Raw genomic sequence first — 24,392 nt, forward strand, 5'->3', positions numbered from 1 at the left:
AGGATCTTCAGGATCTTCAGGATCTTCAGGATCTTCAGGATCTTCAGGATCTTCGTCTTCCTCCTCTCCTCCATCTCTCAGGTCAGTATCATCTTGATCTGACTGGGTCTTGGATGAGTTGTTTGCTTCATCCATACTGTAATCGGATGCCTCACTGAGTGGATCCGACCCTCCCTGGTTTGAGCTATTACTTGATTCTTGGTTTGTACTGTCGACTGACCCCTGGTTTGGACCAACGCTTAAGCCATGGTTTGAACCGTCGCTTGATTCGAGGTTTGAACTATCGCTTGACTCTTGGTTCAAGCTATAGCTCGACTCCTTGTTCGAATCATCGCTGGACACCCGGTTCGAATCACCGCTTGACACCCGGTTGGAAACGTCGCTTGACTCTTGGTTAGAACCAAAGCTCGACTCATGGTTTGAACCATTACTTAATTCGTGGTTTGAACCATCACTCGACTCCTGGTTCGTACCACCATCACTCGATACCTCCATGGCTTGGGGCAGGTCGTTGGGTTGGTCTTCTCTTTCCTCACAGGGGTCACTGGATGGTTCCTCTGACGGCTCCTCCGACGGTTCCTCTGTCGGTTCCTCCGACGGTTCCTCTGTCGGCTCCTCCGACGGTTCCTCTGTCGGCTCCTCCGACGGTTCCTCTGTTGGCTCCTCCGATGAGTCTTGGATTAGATTAGTGGGTAGCTCTTGCATTTCCTGGAGGGGGCCACTGGATGGCTCCTCCTCGTCTTGGATTAGATCAGTGGGTAGCTCTTGCATTTCCTGGAGGGGGCCACTGGATGGCTCCTCCTCGTCTTGGATTAGATCAGTGGGCAGCTCTTGCATTTCCTGGAGGGGGCCACTGGATGGCTCCTCCTCGTCTTGGATTAGATCAGTGGGTAGCTCTTGCATTTCCTGGAGAGGGCCACTGGATGGCTCCTCCTCGTCTTGGATTAGATTAGTGGGCAGCTCTTGCATTTCCTGGAGGGGGCCACTGGGTGGCTCCTTTTCTTCCTGGGCCAGGCCACTGTCTGAGCCGGCCTGTGCCCCCGCCTGCGCCCCGCTGCTGCCTGGTGCTTCTTCAACGGTGTTGGATGAGCCCTCGGAGGACTCCATTTGTTTTGATGATGGATTCTTAAGCTCCATCATCGTCTCAAATGAGTCTTCAGAGGGTTCCATCATGTCGTCGGTTGGAAAGGAGTGTGCTCTGAAGACTGGTAAGATTGTGGTGGGTGTGGTCAGAGACCGTGACCGTGGAGACCAGAACCTAGAGACCGAGGGATAAAAAAAAAAAAAGCAGGAGAAAAAGGAGCAATTTAGGGTCTCAAGATGTAAGAGTCAGATTCTCAAGGACAAAGCAGATGCCCAAGTTATTAGAATCAGAGAAAAAAACCAGAAATCCTTCCTGCATTCAATGCAGTGTACAGTCATGTTCACTTGGGGCACCTCCAGGGGAAAGACTGTCAACCCCTGACCTGCCTTCCAGGCAGAGTCTGACTGCCCTGCCTGCCTACTTCCTCAGTGGAATGAGAAATTCACAGCCCATAAATTTTGTGGAGCAACTGGCCCAGAGCACCCTCTGTGGCAAGCAAGCACCTGGCAGGCCACACTTCTGGCCCATTTTGCCCTGGCACCCATGTCTGGTCAGTTTCCCTTCCCATCTCCAGTCACCCAAAAGTCATAAGGGTCACATCTCAATGCCACTCAAAGCCTCTGCTGGCAGGCTTGGTGATCTAGAGCCAGCCCAGCGTGCTTGGTTAAAGGCAGGAATCTGCAGGGAGATGTTTGGTGTTTCACAAACTCTGGGGAAAGAGGAGAAATCGGGCACTTGGCCACTATCCTGCCAGTTGGGTCAACAGCCAAAAATAGCTCTGGTTTCCTCCTCCAGACTCCAAGCCGAAATAAGTGGGAGAGAGCCGTGGCTTTTGGTTTTTATCTTGCTCCCCATAAATGTTTATAAAATGCCTACTGTGTGCTGAAAACTTGGCACTTGCACTGCTCCATCCTGGGTCACACTATGTGCACATGCAGGATTGCAGGGTGTTGTCATTTCTCTTACTCAGTTTGGGTTCTGTCCAAAGCCACTTCTCTGAGCTTCTCTGAGCTGAGCTGGAGCTTTCTAACCTCCCTTTCCAGCCTTTCAAAAAACTATTCTCTCAGGATTGCTCTGGTCTGCAGGGCTCCTGGAGCTTCAAACATCTGGCCTCAATTCTGCTCATGCAAACATTTTTGCACGTCTCACGGTTGCTATCTGTCCAAGTTTCTCCTCTGCTCAGGGAGGGCCAGGGTTTTTGGTCTCGAAAGTGCCCCCCTTTCTCTGTCACTGTTGATTTTGTCTAGTACAGGGGTATATCTAACAGAGGTATGAAGTTGGGTAAAAGGGGGCCTGAGACCTTTGAAATCTGATTGTTCTGTAATTTTTGAAAATCTAGCCATGGTTTAGTGCGCGGAAATTGAATTTAAAGGGATGTATTGGTTTGCAAAACAAATTAAGCTAGTTATTCAATAGCTCAGCCTTACAGCTATTGTCTTTATGAATTCAACACCTTCTGTTACTTCTCAATTTTCTTTTTTAAGGCCACTGAGCTGACCTATCCAAAACTGAAAACATACACACACACACACACACACACACACACCACACAACCAAATAAACAAAAATCTCTATGTTGTCATTCGTGTAAAACTCCCATTGGCCAGCAGGATACAATTGGGTCTGGAGTTTCTCAGAACTAGATGTACCCTTGTTAGCATGACACTTAAATTTGATCATGCAATCCCTCTGATTAAAGCCTCTCATTGTTTATTTACTCTCTGTAATATTAAATCCAAACCTTTTATATAAACATGTCAGACATGTAAACTTACCCAAAAAAAAAAAAAAACTTCTCTGGCTGAAATGGAAAGGCCTTAGCATAAGGCACAAGCCGGACTTGTCATTCTTCAAGTTAGAGATCCCAGTTCCTAAGGCCGCTGTACAGACATTCATCTCAGAAAACAAGCATAGTGGATAAAGCAACTCATTTCCTCTTCAGGAAAGGACTGGTATTATTGAAATGTGAAATTTGACTAATTCATCCACAAGTTCATTCCTTGGATATAAAAATCTCAGCAGGTCTCCCCCTAAAAATTGCTCATGGTTTCAATTTTAAATTTGTAGCAATCCGATTTCAAAGCTAAATGATACCATTCGTAATAAAATGCCTGTATTTAAACTTTTACTAACAAATTTGATCATGTAAGGAATTAAATATTTCTGCTTTCCAGCCCTCAACCAAAAAAAAAAAATCTCTTGTTCTAAAAATTTTAGTATACCTGGATACCAGAATAAACTTTTAGTGAGATAAACAATTTTTATCTTATAATTTTCCCTATTTAAGGCACGCATTCACACACACGTGCACACACACACACACATTTCTATACTATGAAGTTCCAGTTCCTTAGCATAAATTATTTTTTTAACCATGTGATTTAATCAACATAATCAATACAAAATCCACAGTTTCATGGGCCACTCTAGAAATCTCTGATAGCCTTCATTCCAAAGCTCTTACACGGTAACAAAAGTCACGCTTCTTGGATAAAGTGCATGCACTTGCCCAATATCTTGCTCACGGAGTCACAGACCTTGGTCCCCTTACCTAGGAGACCAAGTGTTAAAGTGTGAACATAAAGCCTTACGTTTCTCAGCAGTCTGAGCCTATCCAACATGCAAAGTTTATGATATCACTCTCCTAAAAAATCTCATCATGGCTGACATCCAAATTCCTTAGCATGGCATGACAGTGGACTCCCTGAATTCCTCAATACCGTGTCGAACTTGTCATGCTATGTAAATGTCATACAGCCTCTCAGCCCCACCTGTTGTAGGTAATCCTACTTCTCAACACCGAAACCTCACTCGATGCCCTTGTACTGAGGAGCCAGTGGACGGTCACCCATGCTTTAAACACTTCGTCAAATCCACACACCTTACCGTAAAGCACACTTTAAAATCAACAGATTCCTTTGGAGACAAAACTTTTCACCCTTTAAAATCCTTCTTTGGCCAAACTCCAAGCGCCCCGCAGCCCCCCACCCCCACCCCCATGCAAAAGTATCCAAAATGATATCTCACCCCTCACTCAGGATTCAACAGTGCCTTCAATGTGCACATGGGTCAAATCTCCTAAATATATTACAAGGTCCACTCCCTTCTCTGCTGAATTCACATGCTGTAAGGCGTTACTCCCAGATTTAAAACGTTGCAAAGTTTCTATGGAGCATAAAGCCCCAAATTCTCAACAGACAGTATCTTATCATGTCACGTACCAAAAAAAAAAAAAAAAAACAAAAAACAAAAAAAAAACAACAAATCTTCCCCCATCACACTTTGAAGCCGTTTGCTGGCTCAAGTCCAAACTTATTCAAGTGATATTATAATTTGATACGTCATCCCTTAGAATAAAATTCTCACGTCTTAGCACAGTTCATTAAATTTGAGCTTGCAACCCCACCTTAAAGACTCGGCAATGTCTTTTAATTGTACAGGACATAAAAAGTCTAGATTCTTGGCATACAGCAAGAATTTGATTTCATAACCAAGCTATGTTATATGTATCAAACACAGAAAACTCACCATGTCACTCTGTTAGAGTTGGATAAATCAAATTTTTAAGCATGTGCAAAACCCTCATCACATCTGAGCCTCTAAATAAATTCCAAACTTCTCTGCATAGTCCCCAACTCGGCCATGTAACTCCTCTAATTAAAACCTTGCCTGGGTGTCAACATTAATCATATCCCCTTGGCCTACCCCGAGAGTCAAACTTTGACATTGTCTCAGCATACAAAGTTAGAATGTTTGGGCACCATCTTAAATGTGTGCCTGTTAGCTTTCCTATTTATGATTTCTCTGTGTTTTTTTGTTGCTTGTAATAATAAAGTCCAAAGCTGTTAGCCATAAAATAAGTTTTATCATGTGTTCTACAAGCTTATCTCCAACAAGCAAGCGATCTCACCATTTTTTTTTTTTAAAGCCTTTTGGCAGAAGCCCAAAGCCCTTAGTGAGACAGAAATTTTTGATTTCTCAAAATAAGGTCCAGATTTCTATCCCAGAAACTCAAATTGATTCACAAAACTCCAGCTTAAAATCTTTTCATACATTTCCAGTAACACTAAAACATCCCACCGTCTTTGCAGGATACCCTCCTTCCAACTCTCCATTCTCCGACCTTTGAAACTTCCTGCCCCTGACATAAACCTAAGTGCTTTAGTGCAAAATAGAGTCTGGAGGAAGTATATCTCCTGTTGAAATATATAGGTGCTTCCCTGTTCTGGGACATTGAGAGCTTAAATTGTTTTGCATAAAATATGAATTTTAACTGTGTATAGCTTCCTAACTCATTTCTCCACAGGCGTTCTTGTTGAAAGACTCAATTTTGTATCACCTTTTCTAAGCCAATATTGATCTTGTTTTACGATGAAAAAGTTTTTGTATTTTGTATTTTTTTAGTCTTCAGTTCACCCAACAGTCTTTTTTCTTTTTTTCTCTTTTTTTTTTTTTTTTTTTTTTTGGCTTAGGAATCCTGCTTGGACCTCCAAAGAACCTGAGACGGTACCACCATGTAGCCCACCAGCAGCCGGGAGGCAAACACTGTGCCATGGACATCAAGGCTCTGCTGAGGGAGAACAAGAGGAGGGAACTGCTACACCAGGTGGTCCAGCTCCAGGATCTGCTTCTCTGAGTGTACCTGGGGAATGTCGGAATTGTTGTCCTCGCACTCTGCTGTCTTTTGACAATCACTTTCTTTTCACCTGGCTCCTGCTCTCCACCAGCCCACCCTGCTTGCCTCTATGTTCCGAAGACGGAATGCTGCTCCATTTTGTCTCAATGTATGTTCTTGAACCTTACCTAATGTCTTTGATTTGAAAAGTCCTATCAAAATCTAGACCTAGCGCTTAGAGTTGGAAGGTACCCTTTGGGTCCTTGTCAGACCCTCTGCCCCATAACATTCAAGACAGACACCCCAGTCTCACCACTCTTAGTGCCCCGAGCGAGACTTGGTCAGTTCAGCTCCTTGCTTGCCTCTGAGCAAGTGGCCCATGGGGTCAGGGCTGCCACAGAGCATCTATGAAGGGTTCAGTGAGGGGGGGGCTGGGGGGGGCAAATCCCTCAGCGAATACCTTTCCCTGTACAGTAAAGGAAATCTGCTTTTAAAAATAGAGCTTGGAAGACAAGAGGAGAAGATATTTAGGAGAGCAGAGTTGAGTGTTCAGCATGGGCTGGGGGGGGTTGCGGGGGGAGGGCGGAGGAATTAGGGGAAAGGTGAAGACAGAGGAGGAGGGCGGGAGGCCCCCAAGAGCTCAGGAGGACTATGAAGTCACGTAGATGAGCTAAGGGCAGCCATGGCTCTCAGAGATGTTCTTTTGCCATAGCTGATGTCTTGGCTGCAGGATGAGGACCCCCTGTTATTTTGGATTTCTTATATGAGTCACTCAGTGGCACCTAAGTGGCACTTAAGCCTTCAGGCCTTAAGGACTAAGTCTTGTCCGAATAAAGACTTTTCTGTCACTAACTCCACTGCCCTGTCCTTCCGATGGCATGGATGGACATGGAGCACTAGAACAGGGGTGGGCGTGCCAGGACAGTAAGGGGCACAAATTATGTTATTTACTTATTTTGTTTTTCACAAATGCCAGGGTCAAGATGCGCCCTTGGCGGGTGGAACTCTGGATCCTTGTTGGTTTCCCTGCTGGAGAAGAGTGTTTTTGGCCCCTCTTCTTATTCAGCTTGCTGGGTGGACAAAGCCATACCCTTAGCAGGGCTTCGTAAAAGCCCAAACAAAGAGCTCTGGTCAAATGCCATGGTCCCAGTGGCACTGTAGTCTGCAGGGCTACCCACTTGTCTACCCATTCTACCCTGGCTCATCTCAGAGGAGAGAGCCTTCAGTTTTCTGCTCAGGGAAATACAGCCAACTTGTTTTTCCCGCTCTGTGGCCTGGATAGAAATCTTCAATCATCATGCCTTCCTCCCTAGGATGAGGCAACTAAGTTTTTGTTATTTTGTTTTTTTTGTTTTTTGTTTTTGTTTTTGTGTTTGTTTTTTTTTGAAGGGAGAATCTAATGACTCAAGGTAGAGAGTTAATTAAAATAGGTAGATGGAGGTCTGTTGTAATCTTGAGCTTCTTACCAGGGTAGGAAGCCTCTAGCAGCAGACCTTTAGCCTGTTGCATCCAGAGGCAGAGCTGCACCCTTGACCCAGAAGCCTTGTGTCCTGGCCCATCCATGTTCGACTGGCAGCTTGGGGGGCAGCTGGATCACTCTCCCAGAATAACTGTGGAGGGGGGTGAGTGTGCCACTCTGGGAGGGGCTGTGGGGCTATGCAGGAGCACACCCTTCTTCTTTTGGGCTGCCCAGTTGCAGAGCCAATCAGCTGCTCCTGTGCCTAAAGTTGCCTTTCAAGGCATATGGGCAGAGATGAGCCTTGGACAGAGATGGAGTCTGCGCAGCTGCTAGCCCTGCTGGAGCCTTGACTTTGCACATGACCTTTTTTTTTTCCTGCCCCTCAGTTTCCCTTTGGCTTTCTTACTTTCTTTTGGAGTGTCTGAGTGGGACTCAAGGCTGCCCAGACCATTGCAGGGGGCGAGGGGGGGGGCAAGGTCATAGCCTCAGGGAGCAGGTGGGGTTCAGGGACCCCCGTTCTTGCTTGATTCTAATAGCCACACCTAGAAATCAGGGTCCTGCTTTTATTTAAGTCAAAGTCTTCTAATGTAATTAATGATTGAAAATTTCTAGGTTGGCTTCTCCTTCCACCTGCCTTGAATCTACAATTCCTGCTGGGCCCTGGCAAGCTCGTCGCTACGCCTGGTATGGTTTTGGCAACGTGGTCACACCTTAGTGACTGCAGGTATAAGGTTGACAGTATGTTGGATCTTAGAGGTGGTGACCTCAAGGCAGAAAGAATTCATCCTAAGGGTCGTGAGAGGTACAGCTATAACCCTTTCTTTGCCCATTTAGAATGGGAAGGAGGCATTTCCTCTGTAAACTGTGGAAAAACAATGTAGGATTCTGGCCTGTTCTTGTTATTAGGTGTTATGTGATCATTGAGTTTAAATCACACACTCTAATTGCAGAGGTCAAGATTTATATAGCATTGCACATGTGTTATCAACTTTAGTGTTCCCATTAGCCCCAGTGAGGGGAGCAAGCTCTGTACTGAAAGAGATTCCACTAGAATCAGAGGGTGGACCGGCTCTCCAGGACCCTGGTTTATCAGTAACAAGATCACAGACTCCTTCCTGTGACAACCAGCTTACACATTGCATACAGTGCTCATGACTATCCCATAAAGGACAGGGTAGGGCCATGCAGAAGACCTAAGGGATCCTCCAGTCACATCTAGAGCCTTTGTGCCACAGACAGGACTAACTAGAATTTTCCAATCAGAATGAAATCTGCCCAGCGCTGATTTCTTAGCCTCTAATGTCATGGTTGGAAGGGTTTCCTCACCACTTTGCAGAATGAAACTGACATTCGTAGGCTTTGGTGCGAACTCCCAGCACCCAGTAAGGTTCCTGCCCCCTGGTAGATGGCATAGGCAGAAACAGGTACCCAAAGAGGGATCAGGCATTTGCCATTTGGGGACCTGGAGGGCCTTGTGGCCAAAGGATGCCTTCATTCCATGCTGTTGATGCAGTCAGTGTGACAGGCAGCCAGACGTAGAGGTGGGGGCCTCACTGTCTCCTTCCATCGCCCCAAAAGGCTCCTGCTGTCATTCCAGATTCATTTTGGCTTATATGATGTCAACAGAGGGACAGGATAGGATAAGACAGCTGGTCCAGGCGCCACTAATTATAACTGCTCAAGTATTTGAATAGTGGTGGTATTGAGTACCCCAGTACATGCCCAAATTAACCTTTAACCTTTAGACCTGAGCATGGCCATACCCTCTCCACTGACCAGGTAACTCCTTCTACCCTGGGCAGAGGCCAACATGGGACCTCTACCCCTGCCTACCTTGGCTGGAAGAGTCCAAGTGGATCTCCGGTGGTCCTGCTGGAGTCTTGCTGCTTCTTGCTGAAAGCTGTTGGATAAATATGTTGTCTTAGTTATGGAAGGATTATCCAGTTGTAACACCCTAGTCCCCCCACCTAGTCCCCAAAACAGGATTACTGTCTTGAGACATCTCTGCCATTCTATATATTTCCCTTGTGCCAGGCATGACACTTGAGGTTTTTTTTTTTTTTTTTGTTGTTGTTTTTTGTTTTTTTTTTTTTTTTTTTTTTTTTTTTTGCCTTCACTCCTTAGGATGATCTGTGAAGTCGTCACTTTTTCAAATTCCCGCAGTTGAAAACAGGAGCGTGAGGCTTAGGGAAAATGCCACTACCTCATGTGGGCCTGACAGTCCTATTGAAGACCAAGAAAAAGATTTTTGCCTTAAGACGGGCACGCAGCAATCATGGAGGGTCCCTTTGGTTCTCCAGCTAATAGATTTGATATGAATTTGGCACCCCAGTTTCTTTTCCCTATCACCTTCCCTGACAGGGACAATTGTTTCTAAGATGATCCCCCTCTTCTCGATGAAAACAGTCCCCAGTGATCTCTTAGATCCCAGGATTGATAAGCAGTTGTTGCCTTAGCCCCGTTTGTTTCCAGCACACAGTAGGTCTACCGGTAGCAGTGAAGCTTGAGGCAAGGGCTCAGGGAGGCAGGGGACTCCTGACTCTCATTCTTAGTCAGTGAGTGATTTCTCTTCTCCTCCTTCTAGGTAGCCCAGAGATAAGATGGCTGCTTTCTCCCAGGAAAGGAGCAAATGCCTGGCCCAGGATCACAGAAAAAGGTCTGTAGCATGTTCTCTTATCTTCTAAAATATTAATTTAGAGAACTTGCAAATTTGTAGATTTTCTTTCCAGAATGGAACTAACTGTAGGTCTTCATTTTGCAGCTATGGCTCACTGCCCCTTAGGGGGCAGGGGGCTAGTGATTCCTGAGGGAGCCCTGGTCCCTTCCAGGGTGAGTTGTCCTAAGTGACCATGGAGAATCAACCGCCCAGATTCAGTGCCCTGCCAGGTTGGTAAGCGCATCTCTCTTGTACATGGTTCTTTTGAGGGGAAGGGGCTTCCTAGAGGAATAGAGGTCCCACACCCCTAACAAGCTGGTACCCTTGTCTCTCTGTGTGTAACTAAGGGAGGCTTAGTTACCTGCAGAGAGGTTGCTGACCATTATGATGCCCCTGATGGGGGCTAGAGGCCCAGGGAAATCCCTTTTAGTTGGTGGAAGATTTTAGAACCCTGACTGTAGCTGCTAACACCCTCTGTAAGATCAGGGAAGCAATGCCCGGGTCTATCTGAAATAAAGCAAAAGAGAAAATACCTGGTAGAGGTGGCGAGTCCTTGCCCCTTGCAAAGGTGACTGTTAGAGGGGCTTCATGCTCGCTGCCCATTTATAAGCCCTTCTCAGTATTTTGGAATTCATTGTAAAACAAAGGAAAAGGGCCAAACAGGAAAGCAATGTTGGGAAAGTCACCCCCTCCCTGCCCCCCACCCCCACCCAGGGTGGGTGGTGTTTTCCGGAGGCAACTTTAGCTTTTACTGGTGTTGTCCTGTTTCCCCCCTGGAAGTAACCTTGAACTGCAGGACAAGCATAGGGAGTCTCCATCTGAATATTGTTTTTCAGTCTTTTAAAAAAATTATATAAATTTTATATATATATATGTCATAAAAATATTTTTGCATTTGTGAAATCCTTGCCTATTGCCACAAGGTATTCACAGGTGCAGAGCCCATTCCACAAATCGTATGGATTAAATAAATACATTTGTCTGTAGTGATTACAGACTGGCCATAAAGGCAGAACACTACTTAACGTATCTCAAATTTTATTTTTCCCTGCCTAAAGTCATAGGAGGAAACTGGTCTGCGTTTCCTCAGAGGAGTCAGTGACTGAAACAGCGGCTTTGCAAAGGCAGACAAAGGTAGATGAGCCTCCCGACTGCTGAGTTTAGAAAGGGTTAATTTTTTTCTTGTTGTTCCGGGGGGTCTCTGAGCATCAAGTGCTTCTCTGAAGATGTGGGTGTAATCATATTATCTTTGTCACACACTCGGCCCGATGAACATTCTGAGATCCTGACAGCCCCTGACAGCTGCAGAGGGCTTTACTAGCTAGGTCTGAAACTCAGTATGTGAGCGAGTCTTGGGGTACCTTGGAGAGAAGGGGTCTTCTTGAGGAATTCAGCGTGCTATGCTATGCACTACCTAGGTGATTTAGTGATGCTGACGGCAGGACCCTCTGCGTTAGACTCTGAAGGTACATGGTAATGCTGTGTATTGCTTAAGAGTCAAACTGTCAGGGCACGTAGCAAGGCCCCCGGCTCTTTGCCAGCAAGCAGGCTCCACAGTTGAAACACATGTGGCTGCTGTGTCTATTTTTCTAGAGGACCATGTCCCCTTTTGCCAACATCTATCTCAAGTCACATTCCCCTGGAGTTCCCATTCCATACAGCTAATCCCCTCGAACACGGGCCAGCGCCTTAGCTTTCTGGGCCTCTTAAGGACCAAAGAGGAAAATGTTCCCCCACGGGTACATTGCAGACTCTGAGGGTAGAATTGGTAGTGAAATCATTGCCTTAGGCTCACACCTGCTGGCTACATGTCACTGACAGGCTGAGCCAGGCTGGGGCTTCAGTGCAGAAGCACAGGAAAAAAAAAAATTAAAAAAAAAAAAAAAAGGAAGAGAAAAAGATAAACCTTGAGTCCCTTTGTGTTCAGAACTTGCTTTTGGCACCCATAGCTTACTCAGATTTTGTTGGCTAAATTGCTCCTTGCATTTGATTTTTTTTTTCTTTTTGTTTTGCCAGTAAAAACCTCCAAAAGAATTAACAACAACAACAAAAAGCCACTAGAAAAAAAAAACCTCACCATGCAAAATATTTATTGTAATTGTACAGCAAATGTACTGCTAATTAATTTGCTGGTACTAAAAATCAAAGTGCTTGCACGACTTAGCCCCTCCCTCACCCTCAGCCTCCTCCTCGATTTAGCTGCAGTGGTCCTCCTGGGCTCCTGCATTTTTCTGTACATCTGTACATGTCTAAACATATATTTCCAGAGTCTGCGACTTGGTTTCTTTTGTACAGAGGCTATTTCAGAGCTAGTGCTGTCCCTTTAGCATTTTGTATCATCTTGTTTTCCTCCCCTCCAGAATGTGGTTGACAGTAACAAAAGATCCATAGCCTTTCTGATGACACCCAGCACCTCGGATTCCATATACACCGGAGTTGATTTAAGCATCTTACTGCCTGAAATCTGGGGTCCTTTATTCTGGCAGGTGTAAGTAATTGCTGAGTGCTTTGGATCTGGGGAGTGAGCTCACGAGTCCTTATGACATTATTACAAATGAATATATGAATGCATACATTAGCAGAGTAAAAGGCAGTGTGCCTTGGACCAACGATGGGAAACTGTCTTGGAACAAAAGATCATGATTAATCTGGTCCATTGTAAAATCCAGATGTCCATTAAAAGACAATAGGTTTACGCGTTTCCCGCTTTTTAAGAGCTGTTTAATATTCCGGTGTACGTATGTAACGCCCTGTTCTGTTATTGAAAATGCCAGCTGTCCTGTTCCCTTCCCGGAGAGTGCGTGCAGATAGAATCCTGGTCAACATCCTTCTCATCAGGGCAGGTCATGGGTTCCTGTTTGTCCATTATGGTATTTAAAAAATAGAACCATGAATACATCCATAAAAGTGCTATCTACAAGGATCAGCGAGGAGGGCATGACACACACCCCACATTTTAATTAATGTGATACAGCTCAACCGACGGCCGATTAAAAGGGCCCAAGCCGTTTGCATTTGATGCCGTTGCTGATAGCACCACAGAACATTCTGGTGGCTGAGCCGGGGAACGCATCCCTGACTGTGTTTGCCCCAGCCCCTTAATGGTGGGATTGCTTAGCAGATGCTTTCCACCCATTTATTTTCATTGAGCAATCTTTCTAAAATAACATTTTGTTACCATCAGCCCTCCAGTCGTTCCTCTAGCTGACTTTTCAAAGCTTCCAGTATATAGTCCAAGGGGAGAGGAAAAAGGGGATGGGAAAAGCCCGATGCAGAAGTCCTTTGAGCATCTGGCTTAACGGTTTATACCCTCCTGATGCTCCCCCACCCCTTTCCCCCACAGGACTCATTGTGCTTATGCTGATGAATAGCCTGGACCCCCACCTCTGCTAGTATCCCTGTGGTTAGACGTTTGCCCCACCCTGTGTCCAAAATTTCCAAGACTACAGTCTGGAACTGTGATGCCTTGCCTATAGGATTTCTTATTCTAAGCCTTTTCCCCCTCTGTAATTAATAAAATGGGTCGGTGGTTAATCACCATGTTCTTTTGCCCCTTCCAGAAGACCCTTTTGTGTTTCCTGAGACTGGCTTCGAAGACACCCCCCCCCCTGCTGAGGCCATGTCACCTGCTGCGTGGTGCTGGTGAGTCTGCATATCGCCGCAATACTGCGCATGGATTGACACACTCCTGTGCACATACATGCACACACATACACCTCATACTCCTGATGCATTTTACATTGTGGCTATAATCTCTCACCCTGCTTCTTGCCCTCTAGTGCCAGGATGTAGGATGGGGAAAGCGACAGAACAGCTATAAATATAAAGGGCTGAGAGTGGACATTTGTGTCTTTGAGTCAGCCTTGCCTCTAGGGTCAAAGGTCTGATTGTGTAGGGTGGGATAGTGTCTGTACCTTTCTTAGTGTGGGAGTAGGCTTGTCAATCATAAGTAGCCTTATTCAGATACAGAATGGACTCATGCTGTGTGTCTCTGGCCAGCCCAGGAGTGTCTCTGTGCTTTGGTTCCTTCCTTTCATTTTTCCCTTAAAAATCCATAATCTCTCTCACAGAGGCCCATTGAGATGTCACTGAGAAAAATAACTCATATAAATCATCTGGCATAGGAACACATGCAGGGTACACAGTAAAATTCTTCCCCAGCCCAGCCCAGCCCAGCCCAGCCCAGCCCAGCCCAGCCTGGACCAGCCAGGCACCTCCCATGCCCTCCCTTTTCAAGGCAGCTCTCCCTTTTCAGAGAACATGACTGACAGACAGACGCAAAGCAAAAAGCCTCTAGAATATATAAAGCCCCCCTGGCTCCCCTTCCCAAGCTTTTGACCCCTTATAGACCTTCCCAAGAGACCCCTGTTCTTTCTCAAACACCTGGGGTCAGCCCAGCTGCCCTACTGCTTTTAATTGGGGTCTCCTGTAGTTTGGTAGGGAGTGAATCTTATTTTCATATAAATAAATAAAAAAAATCAGATTGCTCACAGGCAGCGTTTGGAGGCTCTTATTTCACTGCCTTAAGCAAGAATGACTCCTGAGAAACAGTGGGGGTGGTCTCCAGATGACCCCCCCCCCACACACACACACACAAGCTTAGCTTCTCAGTGGCACAGTAAAGCCCGGCCCCTGACTATATGAGCCTTCTGTGTGCTGGGCGTTCAGGGAAAACTGCAACTTGCCTGTCACCCCTTACACAGAAGGGACCCTCCTTGGTTGCCTGCACAAAGACGCCTCTCTCTTCAATGTTTTCTTTCTTCACTGGTCAGGCAGATGGTTCCTCCGTGTGCGACCCTGTTTTCCACAGAAACCCATTTCTCAACCTCCTCAAGCCCGTTTTTCATCCCCGTGCCTTGAGCAACAGGAGTTATCAGTGATGGTGTGTCCCCTCCCTACCCAGCAGGGGGTGAAGGGCTTGCTGCCCTGTGACCCCAGCTCCTGGGCTGGACTTTGGGTGACTTTTCAAATTCACAGGGAATCACATCTGAGCCCTGTCCAGGGTCTTCAATCACCTCTAACCAGAAATATTTATTCACAAACTTGTGAGAGTGTGTGATGACGCACTTCTACCTGTATGCACACACAGACACATGTAAGCTGGGCCCCCATGGCCCTCTCCCCACATAAAACACCAAGGGCAGTGAATGTCACATTGCCAAATGTCAAATGTCCACATCCAAATCTCTAAATAAATCCTTTAATCATAAAACAATACCATAACAACACTACCAATAAAACACTCCAATGCCAAAGCTCTTGGGGGTACAGACAGCCTCCCCAGATCTTCCTACCTTCACACAGAAGCAGCCAGGCAGTCTATGTGGACGCTGGCTCTCTAACCTGCAACACGATGCTGCCCCCGTTTGGCGGGTCAGAGCAGCTGAACGACCTTGAGGCCCCCAGATCAGCTTGTCAGGAACTGGCCAGTCAGTCAGCAGAAACGGGGGGGAACTTTTCACAAGCAATTCTGTCATTTTTCATTTCTTTACCTGCTGTTTTTGAAATATTTTTCTCTGTTGAAATGTGCCTCTCCCCCCACACCCCCCAAGGTTTAGTCAGCTCAGGTCATCCTGATTATTTCACAGACAGGAAACCATAGCTACCCTTGCAATTATCCCATGAATGTACGTACACACTCACACATGATGCACATGAACTGAGTACCAGCACCAAAACAACAACACGAGTCTCCCATAGAAACTAAACAGCACAGGTGTGTCTGGCTGAGAGGTACATCTGCTAAAAGCCCCTGGTAAACCCCCCCATTAATAGACTAGCATCACCGGCTAGAGACACCAGTGTGCAGGTCCCTTAGTTTCACCACTGCGTAATCGGCTTTTTCAAGCCCCCCCCCCACCCCCCAGCCTATTCAGGTCATGGTGCAGCAGCCATCTGACTCTGTGGCTAGGTTCTAGCCTCCAGAAAAGTGGTCTGCTTTTCCTATGACCAACTGGTAGCTCAGCCAGACAGACCCCTCTTTCTTTGCCTCCCACCCACTTTACCAGACTGTTACCTCAGAGATGACTCAGGTCAGTATTCCTGGTCTTAAAATCAGGCCGAGAAGACTCTTGGCCACTCCAGGTAGCCCTCCCTTAAGAAGGATTTGGACAGCTCCCACCAACCTCCACTTTCCCTGAGCCCTCACCCCGATCACAATGCTTCTCCCTCTGTGCCTCAGTGGTCCTACGCTACCTCTCAGGGTGCCATTGCCATTTAACCTCTGGCAAGGTCACAGCAAAGGTCACCGGTCCTTGTCCTGACCCCAGCCAGGTCCCCTCCACCCAGCCCCACCTGTTTGCTCCGGACCGGGAGCCGTGGGAGCTTCTCACTTAAAGCCTATCCATTTGGGCTCCCAGCCAGCTATAGAAACCTGCTGCAGCATCCCTATCACATACCGGCCTGCCTCTCTGCTTGGGTGCCTCCTGTAGGAGTGCTCTGTCTCTCCCCAGCAGCCTGCTTTGGGGCTCACGCACTGAGACGCTCCTCTCAGCCCTCCCCTGTCTTGTGAATCAGCCTCCGCAGCTCCACAGCAGCTTGCGTATGAGCTCGGCCCTCAGGTCTTTATAGGAGGCAAGCTCCCTCTCTCTCTTCCGGGTCCTCTCTGTGCTGTCGTCAACAGCACAACCCCTCCCACCCTGAGAATAGATTTGGGGCCTCTACACCTGTCTGGGGGTGCTTTTTCTCTGCTCTTCTGCACTTGGTTACCAAGCCTTTTGCCCTGCTGTTCTTACAGCAGCCCAGGGGAGGGCGTGGTGCTCCCCTCAGGAGAGGGGGGGCCAGCTGTTCTGTCTCTAGCTGTTAATCAGCTCTGAGACCCTCTCCCTCTCTCTCTCTCTCTCTCTCTCTCTCTCTCTCTCTCTCTGCCCCTTCACCAGTTGCTAGGGAGAAGCGTCTGAATGCAAAGCCCCCTGCTTTTTTTTTTTCTTCCTGACTGAGCAGTGGCTGCCTGGCCAGCTCCGTTTGACCTGTAGAAGACGGAGCTGCAGGAGCAGCTGCAGCAGAGCCAGGGGGCTCTCAAGCTGCACAGCTAAGCTTGACTCTCCCTCTGTAGTCGGGAGGCCACACAATTCCCTTTAGTTTTCAGAGTCTCAGGCTTTCCCTATGACATGGAGATGAGAGGTTTTTTTTTTTTTTTTTATTCTCTCACCGGCTTGAAGTGAGGACTGAAGCAGATGAGAGTAGCCTAGCCTCCACCAGACACTTCATAAACGCTTGTGTAGTTGACAGTGGGATCCAGGAGGAGGGCGACATGTAACAAGTGTCATAAGAGAGAAAAGCAGGCTGGCCTTTCAAACCCCATGCTGCATACACTGCTACAATATCTCCTGGCAGAGGCCCCTCTGCAGGCTTAATCACACAAATCAAGTGAGCCCAGAGGCAGCTCTTAGCCTGGGGAACTCACAGGAGATGCTGCAGGCATCAGAAAGCCCTGCAGAGCCCACATCTGCAGTTTCTAGCATTTGCATGGTTTAGAACAGCATTTGGGGAAAGCAGAAAAACAGAGAGAGTGAGACATTCCCTCCCTGTCACTCCCTCGAAGTGACAGCTAAGATAGGGAGGTTTTGGAAGGGAAGGCAGCATGCATAGGGCATGGCATTGCCTTTGGGAAACGGCTGACTCTCCACTCATTCACACCACCAGACATTGCAACACTTTTACTTCCTAATTCACTAAGGTAAGGTTAGGGTTAAAATGATGATGTCAGTTGGCCGGTCGGCCGATCGCTCGGTCTGTCAGTCAGTCGGTCGGTCGATCGGTCGGTCGGTCAGTCGGCTTCCTGTCTTCAAACTGCAATCATTTTTATGAGAAAAACAAACAGGAAAGACTTTGCCACACACCAATGCAATCATGGGTGGGCAGTGGCAGTTGGGACTTATGTCACCCTAGACAAAGCCCTGAGCTGGGTGGGCTGCTGTCTCTCCAGAACTCACATGGGAAATTTCACAATAGGAGGAGTCTCATGAACTACATTACATTAGATTGGTAAAGACACCATGACACCAAAAGGCAAACAAGTCCTATACTCACCGTCTCTCAGCTGGTGTAAGGCTGGGCCAGGATGGAACCCAAGGCTCTCCAAGGCTCCCCACCACACCCTGCTGCTGAAGACTGCCTAGCAAGGCTGTGCCGAATGGTGTGGGTGGGCAAAGAATGGATTGACTATTTATAAGCACCTCCCAGCAGTCCTTGAGAGCTCAGCCATTTTGTGGCCCAATCCCTTTGAAGGGTAGGGTCACAATTAGGGGTAGGCACTAATTAGCGGAGGCTTATGAAAACAATATTATCAACCTAATGCAGAGAGGGCCCCGTTCATCTGCAATCAATTTATTAATAGGGATGGTGGGGGCTAGGGCTTCCCTATGTTGTCAGTGAGCTAGAGAGCTCAGAACTTTCCAGGTATCTGGTGGGCTTCCCGATGAAAAGTGTCAGGTCTGAGTGGCTGGGGCTTGAACCTGGGAACAGAGACCTCCTAAGGTAGTCCTCTCACACTAGGGATGTGCTCAGTGCTGACCACTTTATGGTGGGGGACCCCCCTCCCATCCCCTCCTTAGATAAAATCTTAGACTCTGAGCTTCCTCTCATCTCAAGTTGCTGTCTGTGAGAGAGAAATGGAAAGCAAACCTTCTGAGAGACAATTCCACTCCTGTGTGATAAGAAAGGGGGACCAAACATCATTCAAAGAGACATCCCACTCCCACAAACTTTCTTGGTCATTGCTATGGTCATTGCCAGACACCTGTCTGCTTGTCAGACCTGTATTCAACAGGAGAACTCAGGCAGCTTCCCTTCCTTCAGAGGGAGATGTGGAGGGGGTGAGGGGAGTGGAGGGGGGACTCTTAGAAAGAAGCAGAAAGCAGAGTTCTGCATCGGATAGGAGTTGGGCCACTTAAGATTTGTGCCAACTCACAGTGCGGTGGAAATGGTCTGAAGTCTTCTAATGGCAGCCAAGAGTCTGTGGCGCCCCCAAGTGCCACAAGGGGGCTGCCTGGGCTACAGTTTTTTGCGTTCCCAAATGAGGAGGGGGGAGACATGAAGAGGGACCTACGCTTTAGCTTTCTGCGGCAGCGCTTTTAATTGCAGCAGATGCAGAGTTCGCGGGCGGGCGGGCGGGCGGGCGGGGGGCGACAGTGTCCCGGGGTGGCTTCAGGCTGCACCTCTCCCACAGAGACGGTGCTGCAATGCAGCAGGAGCTGCGGCGGGCGAGCGACTGAGGGTCGGAGCTGTCCGGTGTCTGCTTCCCAGAGTGAGGAATGAAAGATGCAGGAGAGGGCTTGCAGGCAGTGCGAAGTGGCCAGGCGCCCAGGAAACCCAAGGGAAGAGTGAAGATGAGGCCAGAGCCTGTGGCTTTTGCAGGAGGGCCAGAAAAGTGTGGGCTCTGGGAACGATGGAGAGTCATAAGGGGTTAGTGGACCAGGAGGTCTTGGGGTCTCAAGGTGAGTCAGTTTGCTGTCCTATGACTAAGAGTACAGCGAGGGGGGCTGAAAGCAGCCGAGGCGGCTGCAAAACAGCTTTTGGGGGAAAAGCATCAATTCTTACCTTTCCAGCAAGGCTTAATTAAAAATAAAACAAAACAAAACAAAACGAAAACTAGACAATGTGGCTGAGCTGGTTACTCGATGTGTGTGACAGGTGACAGTGTTGTGATCTTAACTAAATTGGCACAGTGTCCCAGCAGGAAGACGCACAGGCTGCTGGTTCTTTAAGGAGAGGTGCTGCGGGGGTATTTCCAGCTGCGGTGGGGAGGGTCTGGCGGGGCTGGAGGAGCATCAGGGAGTAGATGGTGTGCATCTGGTGGGTGTCTGGTGCTAGAGGGCCCCCCAACACTTTCCCTTCGGTCCCCCCAGTTTGCAGGGAGTGCTTTTTCAGTCCCCCCCTGCGCCGTTTCACATCCTTGTAAACCATCCTCAGGACACTGTGCCTCACTTACCTTGGACCCAAAGCCCCCTCTGAGCTGTTAAATGTCTCCTTAAACCCTATCCCCACCTCTGGACTTCATTTTCACTTGTTGATTAAAAAGAAAGTCAGAGTTTAGTATGTTTTTTTTTTTTTCAGACACCTCACACAGAGAAAAAGATGTGTTCTTAAACAGCACAGTTTTAACGTGTATTTTTTTTATCATTTAGATGTAATGCCCAGCAAATTCACCCACCCCTCTGCTTCATCTGAGACCTGGACCCTTCCCTCCACTCCCACTCCCCAAGCCCTCATTTTTTGCGGGGGAGGGGGACTGTTTTGAAGCTAATTCTAGAGATTATATCGTCTCTCCTGTGCATCTTAGAATATTTATCTCTAAGCAGAGCCGTTTTTCCTTCATAAAGATATAAAGATAGCCATTCACAATTTGTAAAATAAAAATATGTGTGACACCATTACCACAATTAAAACATTAACAGCTTTTCCTTTTTGCCATCTAACTTCTATGCAGTGTCCAAATCTTCCTGATGAACTCATAAATTTCTTTTATGATTGACTTATTCAGACCTCTGTCCAAAGTACTTCCTGCACTTTCAAGGGGACTGTGGGGTTCTGAAAGGTAAGTGCAGCCTGAAATGCAGGGCTTTAGACCAAATACAGCCTCAGTGAGGCTCCGTTTTCTCGCTAAAAAGAGAGCCAATTCTGAGAGCCTCCCAGGACCACCAGGCAAATCAGAGACAGGTACACACGTATCCCCCAGCCTCATTTCAAACGGAAAATAGACACGGCAGCCAACAGCTGTTACTTGAATTATCTGTATTTTCCCGGAAACCTCTAAAGGAGTTGAACTGGATAGACAAGAGAGAGCTGGCTATCTTCCACAAAACAAAAGGCGCCCGGCAGGCCACTGCCCCTGAGTGATTAGCCACCTCTCAAAAAGGGGCCTGCAGCCCCGGGGGGCTAGGTCCGCGACCCCCACCGGGTACTGGTCCACTAGATGGCACTCTCTGCACTATGTCAATGACCAGGAAAGACCACTCCCCAGTGTACTCGGCCACAGCTGAAATATTCCATCCCAGGTAATTCTAAAGCGTCATCTTCACATGTTGTGCAAAGCGCAGCGGCTTTTCTCCCCGCATCCAACCCAGCCCAGCAGCAGAAACGCAGACAGCGAACACTTCACAACAATTTGCTGAGACCAAAACACTAGACCACCCACCCCCTTTTTAATTCTCAGCCCAGCTACATCCAATTGCTCGTTATTTTACAGACAAGGGGATGAGATGGAGTCAAGCATTTTCTCAAGATCAGCTAGTAAGCAGAACCCGGGCCTGCAGCCCAGGTTCGTCTAATCCGTTTGCAAAATAGAGATGGGGGAAGGATGGAGGGTCGTTCTGATGGATGGGTTCAAGGGTAAGGATGCATGAGATGTACAGGGAAGCAGCCATATGGATGGTAAATGCTAGAGAGGTGGTACATGGATGAAAATGGGTCAGGAAGCTTCCCCGTGGATGGGAGATAGATAGATGGATGAGATAAAATAAATAGACAGTTTCTCACCAAGATCAGAGGCTCCCTGGCCCTTCTAGAAGGGTTTTTTCTAGCTTTTTGCTAAGGAAACCCTTGCCTTCTGCTGACTTTCCGACTGTATCGTTATCTCAGGTGTTTCTGAGGTAACAGGTGTCCCGGGGACCCGGTCAGTAGGACCCAGTCCCAGCTCTGGCTCTGGAGCAGCTCACTGGCAGCTCTCAGCTCCTGTCGCTCTCACGTGTGTGCTGAGCAACAGCAGGCTGCTGCCTCTCTCTCTCTCTCTCTCCACAGCTCTCCTGGATGACTAAGCCCAGAGCTCTGGCCTCCCGCTCAGCCCTCCTCTTGAACTTCGTGTTCTTTTATTATGCTAGATCATCGCAGTCTCCCTCCATGATGGCATTTTCCACTGTCAATCAAAAGGGGGCTGGACCTGAGGTTTAGAGATGAAAAAGACTGTCCTAAAATCATACAAGCGGCTGATGCAGACCCAGCCTCCTTTTTTCCTTCTAAACCCACACTTCTGACAGATTTCCTTTCCTCTGTGGCCACACCTAAGCAAAAATCTGCATTCCTTAATATTCCCTCATATCAGGGGCATCCTTGGAGGCTACCCTTCTTTTCCAATCTGATTTTAGTTTATTTTCTAAGCAGCACCTTCTCAAGTGCATCCTGTCTGTAATGATCACACAAGCAGGGGCCACACGTCCTCTGGCATCCCGAGGGAGAATTGAACAAGCGAGTTTTCCTGCATTTTCTATTCTGACTGAATGCTAATGGAGCAGGTATAAAAAAAATGGCTCCTCAGCCCGAGGGGATGCAAGACAAGGAGCAGAGAGACTCTGAGAATGGCCCCTCTGTAGAACTGGCTTTGCTTTGGCAGGCTGGGGTTTGAAAAGCAACATATGGATGAGCCAGGATCTGTCAGGTTCTGTCAGTGAGAATTCTGTATGCACATTAACCTGAGTGCCTCAGTGTAGCCAGTTTTAATATTGAAATGCCCAAAGCACCTTTTTTAAAATTTAAAAAAAAAATTCTTTTAAGAGGGTCTCACTGTATAGCCCAGAGTTACACCTGCCTCTACTTCCTGGGTACTGGGATTAAAGGCGTGAATCAAAATGCCTGGACACATTAACAGGCATTTGAAGAGACTGGGAGAATGGAACAGTTAAGTGTGTTTCCTGCTTTTTCCAGTGGACCCAAGTTCAGTTCCAAAAAGCTCACATCAGATATAATACATACCCTTTTCTGTATTCTGTAGGCTACTGCAAACCCACATATATGCAGTTTAAAACAATGAAAATAAATTAGGTGAACTGAACCCATAAAATACATCAAAGAGGCCCAGGATGTAGTTCAGTTTGTGGAATGGTTGCCTAGAATTCATCATGCTCTGAGTTTGACCCCCAGCACTATGTAAAACTGGGGAAGGGTGAGACTGTGATCTCCTCACTCAGGAGGCGAAAGCAGGAAGGACAGGAATTCACCTCTGACCATGTAGCAAATTCAAAGCCAGCTTGGGGTACATGAAATGCTTCTGCCCCCAAAAGGTGCTTTAAAAAAATAATAATTTTAGTTTCCATATAATCATTATAACTGCTGAGATAGGGCTTAATATCTTTGCTAAGAAACCTCACCCACATAGTGTATTTACTGCCTAGTTCTGCCTGTTACCTGCTGTGTGACAAGCAGCAAGTCACTAACATCTCTGAGTTGCAGTTTGCCAAAGCATAAATTAGGACCTCTGGTATCTTCATACAAATCTCACCACCTGAGTGGGGCTTTCTCCCCAGATAGCTGCTCCCCCACCCCAGCACCTCCCTGCCCCCAATGGATCTTGTTACAATGTCAGCCCATACCTTGTGCTTATTCAGTCTGAGAGTTCTTTTTTCCTGGCTTTCCCCCACAGGGCCGGCTGATCGTTCTCACAAGATTTTTCCCTTGTTCTCCGCTTCTAAACCTATCGCCTGGATCAGAATGGGAGGGAGGATGTCTGCTGCCCTGTCGTATCCACACCCGAGGAATGTCCCTGCGTGCACAGCGGGCTGCACGGTGCGCGGGTACAGTGTCTGCATTCAGTAACTATTGGCTAATTATGACTAATTTACAGGACTGTTGTGTGAAAGAAACGAAATAATGTATGGTATTGGTGTGCCGTGAGCGCAGGGTGCAGGAAAAACAATGCTGGGGCCCCACAGGGGGCTCGCACGACACCTGGGGCCCCCATGCTGGGAACAGGGTGTAGAACTGGCTTCACTTGGTTCCTGGGAGCCCCCTTCAGCTTCTAGGGGAAAAATAGGAACCTGCAGAATTTCTTGGCCGTGTGCGGCTGGAGGGAGTGAAACTCAGTGTTAGAGTGCTTGCTTAGCGTGCAGGAAGCATTCCGTTTGAAACCCCCAGCACTGCATAATAGTGCTCCAAACCTCAGCACTCAAGAGGTGGGAGCAGGAGAATCGTGAGTTCAAAAGCATCTCCTCAGGCCAGCCTGAGTTTCAAGAGACCTCTTAAAGAAAACCAAAATAAAACAACCGACAGCACAGACTTCCCTTCAATGTACCTCGGGTTTCAGAAGTGAGTCCCTATGGGTGGATTTTTTTTTTTTTAAGTATGATATCTTGACCACAAAGGAACAGCTCCCAGTGATGTCTGGGCCAAGGTCCTTTTTCCCCCCTGAAACCTGTGGCTAGGTCTGAGCATAGAGCGAGTTTTACTGTCTTAATTTTTAGGAGATTGGTTGAGGAGATAGGTGTGTGGGGTGGGGCTGTCTGCCGGCGTATGCACCGGGTGAGTGTGACTTTGAGGATCGATCTGTCAGTCCATCCTTCAGTCTGCCTGGTCCATCGGTCAGTCGGTAATCCTTCACCCTGTTGGACCCAGGAAGGCGCTGCTGTTCTCAGTCTGCAAATGCTACAAGTCCGGGGCCTAAGACAGAGAGACCAGGTCACGTCCCTGCAGTTACACAGCTCATGAGTGCCTGCTGGGGTGGAACCTGGTTTGTTTGTCTGTCTGTCACCATCGCTCGTGCGTTGCTGCTGCTGCGGCTGCTGGGGGAACAAAGAATTGTGCAAGGGACTCAGAGATGCCATGGGAGGGCTTCTGCCTGGCTTTGAAGAGAAAGGGTTAACTTTGCTAA

The 24,392-nt window shown here is 47.6% G+C and overlaps 1 protein-coding gene, 1 long non-coding RNA gene and 1 other non-coding gene across 3 annotated transcripts in view; 2 read left to right on the forward strand and 1 right to left on the reverse strand.

Moving 5' to 3' along the window:
• The window catches only part of Rtl1 (retrotransposon Gag like 1), a 5,583-nt gene extending 4,410 nt beyond the window's left edge, over positions 1-1,173 (reverse strand). Inside the window, exons 1-2 of the mRNA XM_028764435.1 lie at positions 855-1,173; positions 61-197 (exon numbers count right to left, since the gene is read on the reverse strand). Of these exons, the coding sequence (XP_028620268.1) occupies positions 61-197; positions 855-1,173 (456 nt within the window). The remainder of the gene's footprint in view (positions 1-60; positions 198-854) is intronic.
• Positions 1,174-9,970: 8,797 nt separating this feature from the next.
• Positions 9,971-13,433, forward strand: LOC114618684. The gene is made up of 3 exons (XR_003710994.1): positions 9,971-10,044; positions 12,175-12,302; positions 13,375-13,433. It is a non-coding gene; the product is annotated as an uncharacterized LOC114618684 (long non-coding RNA).
• LOC114618806 lies at positions 12,416-12,492 on the forward strand. Its single transcript, XR_003711027.1, has one exon. It is a non-coding gene; the product is annotated as a small nucleolar RNA SNORD112 (small nucleolar RNA).
• Positions 13,434-24,392: the final 10,959 nt, after the last annotated feature.

This window comes from Grammomys surdaster, unplaced genomic scaffold (assembly GCF_004785775.1).
Source record: "Grammomys surdaster isolate TR1022 unplaced genomic scaffold, NIH_TR_1.0 144, whole genome shotgun sequence".
NCBI classification, from domain to species: domain Eukaryota; kingdom Metazoa; phylum Chordata; class Mammalia; order Rodentia; family Muridae; genus Grammomys; species Grammomys surdaster.